Source organism: Nannospalax galili, unplaced genomic scaffold (genome assembly GCF_000622305.1).
Source record: "Nannospalax galili isolate Female #2095 unplaced genomic scaffold, S.galili_v1.0 scaffold582, whole genome shotgun sequence".
NCBI classification, from domain to species: domain Eukaryota; kingdom Metazoa; phylum Chordata; class Mammalia; order Rodentia; family Spalacidae; genus Nannospalax; species Nannospalax galili.
In genome coordinates, this window is record NW_008349130.1 from 1,591,161 (window position 1) to 1,595,924 (window position 4,764).

General features: G+C 38.5%; 1 protein-coding gene across 1 annotated transcript in view; it reads left to right on the top strand.

The window, feature by feature from the left end:
- Rab23 (RAB23, member RAS oncogene family) overlaps nucleotides 1-4,764 on the top strand; it is a 31,895-nt gene that overhangs the window by 23,230 nt on the left and 3,901 nt on the right. Inside the window, exons 5-6 of the mRNA XM_008846507.3 lie at nucleotides 670-752; nucleotides 1,814-1,906. Coding sequence (XP_008844729.1) covers nucleotides 670-752; nucleotides 1,814-1,906 — 176 coding nt within the window. The remainder of the gene's footprint in view (nucleotides 1-669; nucleotides 753-1,813; nucleotides 1,907-4,764) is intronic.

A 4,764-nucleotide genomic window follows, 5' to 3' on the forward strand; every position in this document is an offset into this window, starting at 1 on the left:
TGTTTTTTAACATGGTCTCGTGCACTCCGGGCCTCTATTGTTTTTTAACATGGTCTCATGCACTCCGGGCCTCTATTGTTTTTTAACATGGTCTCATGCACTCCGGGCCTCTATTGTTTTTTAACATGGTCTCATGCACTCCGGGCCTCTATTGTTTTTTAACATGGCCTCATGCACCCCGGGCCTCTAATTTCCCTGAGAATGACAGTAAACTTCTGATCCTTCTGTCTCTACTTCCCAAGTGCTAGCCACTATTCCCAGTTTATGCAGTGCTGAGGATCGAACCCAGGAAATCAAGCATGCTATGCAAGCAATCTACCAACTGAGCTACATCCCTAACCCCAGATTAAGATATTCTCCAAAGAAAGTGATAATTATTTTGTGACTTCATCGAAAAGTGCTGTTGTAATTATAGTATAACGATTGGTGTTTATTCTCCAATAGTAGTGAAGATGAAAATCCTACTCAAGCAGTGAAGACATAGCTTTCAATGAGCTTTAGTTAACTGTATCAAGCTTTAGAGGAAATGTGCAAGTGTTGTAAAGGATCTGACCCACTGACCCACCCTTCAGTGTTAGTGGTAATATTGAAACAATAATTATATAAATAATCTGCTGTCAGCAGATACCTTTACAGGCTTTTTGTTTGTTTGTTTTAATTGATGTGCAGTGAGGAAGCTGAGGCACTGGCCAAAAGGTTAAAGTTAAGATTCTACAGAACATCAGTGAAAGAAGATCTAAATGTGAATGAAGGTAAATTGCATCTTTAAAACTATATTGCAGCAGGAAATTTGTCTTTCTAAATGCTCTTTGTTGTTTAGAAATTGGATTTCTAAACATTTTCAGAATACAGTGTTCTTGTTATATAATGTTAATTTTGAAGGCATTCTGCTTCAAGGGTTCTTAATTATTTACTAATATCCTCAACTGTTACTTATTCTTTCCAGAAACTCTGAGGTTTTAGGGTTTCTTTTTAAAAATCATCATCATCATTATTATCTTTAAAAATTACAGGTATAGGGCTGGTGCAGTAGCTCAGCAGGTAAAGGCACTTGCTGGTAAGCGTGATGACCTGAGTTCAATCTCTGAACCCCAAATGGTGGAGGGAAAGAACTGACTCTTAAAAGTTGTCCCTTGACTTCAAATGCATGCCATGGCATACATGCACGCCCCCCCCCCCAAGTAAACACATGAAAAAAAGTTTTTAAAATCGGAAGTTATATGTGAGTGTATGCAGCTGTGTTTTTCATGTATAACCTTTAAAAATTACTGAATTGTTTTCTTACTCCTCAAGTAGCTATTCCATTAGCAATAATAGCAATTTCTTTAATAATACTTTCCAGTTTAAGAGATTAAGGTTAAAAGAAAGAAATTTGAGACACATCATTCCAGAATTTTCATTATTGGATTGCAACTGGATCATCACTTGAGTGTTTATTCTGCATAGTTTTCTTCACCTAAAGAACAAGGACATTTTTTTCAAGACTGAATTAGCTTAATTCTGCTTAAGCTGAATGTGATGCAAAGAATGAGTGAAGTTAGTGTTGCTAGGGATTAACTGTGATTGAAATATTTCAAATGGAAGAGCCCATGTGTCTTAAGTATTGCTTCAGATCTCTACTAAGATGCTACCATGCATTTTAGTATCATTGTGCTTCTCAGATATTGCACAAATAATTTTTAAAAGGTGAACTTCTGACTTAATTGTATGCTTCTACATCTAATTTTAAATTTCTTTAGTACATGTAGCTATTACAATATTAAAATAGATTTACTTGCTTAGTCATACTGATCATTGTGCCTGTTTATTCTAGTTTTTAAATATTTGGCTGAAAAATATCTACAAAAACTCAAACAACAAATAGCAGAAGATCCAGAACCAACACATTCAAGTAGTAACAAAATTGGTAAGGACTCAAGAAATATCAGCCCATGTTTACCCGGACTTAATCTCTATTCCTTATTATTATACTTTTTTTAAAATGTGTAATGTGTTCATTTCTTTAAGAAATACTATTTCAAAGTGTTAGGTCAGTGATTACTAAGCTCGTATCAGATCTCTTATTAGGAGGCTTCTGTTACTACTGAATTTTACAGTCCACTTGCTATAATAAAGACAACAGATATAAGTACTTTTTAAATAAAACCTGTCTTTTGGGCTAGAGAGATGGCTTAGCGGAGAGATGCCTCTGCTCTTGCAGAGGACCCAGGTTCGATTCCCAGCACCTACATGGTGGCTAAAAACCAACTTTCCTAACTCCAGTTCCAAGGTGTCTTAGTCACGTTTCTGTTGCTGTGATAGAAACACTGACCCAAGCAGTTTATAGAAGGAAGAGTTTATTTGAGCTTAAGGTTCCAGGGGAATTACAGTCCATCTTGGTGGGGAGGCATGGTGGCAGAGGTGGCTGGAGAAGAGGAGTGGAAGCTAAGCTCTACATCTTCCAGCAGGCACAGGAAACAAGAGACCGACTGGAGATCTGGCAAGGCTTAAGAACTCTGTAAGCCCGCCCCCAGTGATGTGCTTCCTCCAGGATAGCCACAGCTTCTAAAACCTCCCAAAACAGCACCATCATCTGGGGACAGAATGTCCAAATACTTGGAGCCTATGGGGGACATTTTCATTCAAAACACCACAGAAGGGCTCCCTTGCCCTCTTCTGACCTCCGAGGGCATGACACCAGTGCACTTACATACATGCACAACACGGGTACACTTACATACAAGCAAGCAGTACACTCATACACATAAAATAAAAATCTTTTTAAAAAGCCATGTCATTTATATAAATGAACTTTGTAACACTTGTTCTTCTGAGTCTGTGCTTGTACTGTCTCTTACCTTTTTCTTTTCTACTATCTTATTACCTGTTATTCCTTTACATGTGAGACACTAGCAAAACTGTAACATTCCTGGATGAGCGTGTGATCTTCTATTTCACAGTAACTGACTTTGAATTTTGATTTGTTTTTTGAGATAGTGTCTCACTCTGTACTCCCAGCTGGCCTGGAACTCAGAGATCCCCCTGCCTCTGCTTCCTGAGATCTGGAATTGAAGGCATGCATCAAACACCTGGCTGACTGCCTTTCGTCTTTCATAAAAGATGAGAAACATGCTTGCAAGTTCTTATGCTTCTGTGTAGTCTGTCAAGCACTTTGTGTCTGTATCTCATCCTCTCATTATATTCACATACAATTCACTTAGATTTTTCCTTGGTTCTGGCTTTTTTCTCATTTTACCATCTTTATTGCTTATCCTGCCATCAGCTACCTTGTGAAACAAGATGGGGCTATTGCACAGTAAGCCTGCCTGGTGTAGACTCCTTGACTCCCCTCCTGTCTTCTTCCAGTCTGCTGATAGTCTCTTTCTTCCTGACATTCAGAGATACTCTACCTCTGTGCGTGTGTGTAGTCTCTTGCCCACGGTTTTCCTATGCATCCCATTTGCCCACAGAGATTATTCTTTCAGTGCTCTCTTTCCTTTTTCGTTCCTTTTACTTTTTCCATGGAAAATTACCCCCTCTATCTTATGTCAGGGAACTAAATGTTCATTCTTCAAGGACCATCTAGAAAGCTTTCTCAACTGTCTGCAGCTGAAGCCCTCTGTCCATGCTTTTCCTCTTACATAACAGAAATCTAAGTCTAGACTTGCAGGCATGTCCAGTTTCTTTTTTTTTTTTTTTTACTATATTTATTATTTGTTATTACATGTGTTCATGTATTGCCTACATGTAAATAAGTGCACCTGTGTTGTGCACTGCCTGCGGAGGACAGAAGAGGCTCTTGGATCCCCTGGAACTGGAGTTATGGACAGTTGTTAACTGCCATGTGGGTGCTGGGATTTGAACCCAGGTTCTTAACCACTGAGCCATCTCTCCAGCCCCATGTCCAGTTTTTTGACCTTTGTGAAAGGATATTGTCATCTACAAAGTCCTCACTTGAGAACCAACTAATTGAGTTAGAAAAAAGAAAATAAATCTCATATTTTAATTAAGCTTAGGATTTTGTGTTGAGCCATATTCATAGCTGTGCTTAGCCTCTTGACTCATGAGCTGCATGTTGGACATGCTTGATAGAACATTGACAGTTGAGCAGTTCTACCTTTTGCACATAGTTCTTTTATATGTATATATTTTGCTTGCAATGTAAGTGCACCTGTGCATGCAGTGCCTGCAGAGGCCAGAAGAGGGCATCAGATTCCCTGGAATTGGAGTTACAGAAGATTGTTAAGTGCCTGGTGGGTGCTGGGAACCAAACTCAGGCCCTCTGTAAGAACAGCCAGTGCTCTTGATTGCTGAGCCATTTCTCCAGTCCCAGTTCTTTATTTCGTATGAATTGCAAGTAATTGGACCATCCTTGGATCTGTGTTTCCTTTCTGGCATTGAACATAACACGTTTTGCCTGAGCATAGTGGCAGGAAGATCAGACTAGGCCACATAGCAAGACCTTGTCTCCAAAACCAAAACAATCTGATGTCTTGTGTTATTAGTTATTTGTGTTTTTTATTATCTTATTAGGTTGCAAACTTCTTTGGGCAAAAATTGGTCTTCAGTATCTTTGTATCCCTGATAATTGTCTTTACCCAGAGTTTTGTATACCATGAATGCTAAAGAGCTCATAAAGACAAAGTTACATTTTGTGAACAGTGTATTTCAGGATGGAAACTATAATAATAAATGAACTGTTTTTTTTTTTTTTTTTTTTTTTTTTTTTTTTTTTTTTTTTTTTTTTTTTTTTTTTTTAAAGGGGCCCCCCTTTCGCCCCCCCCT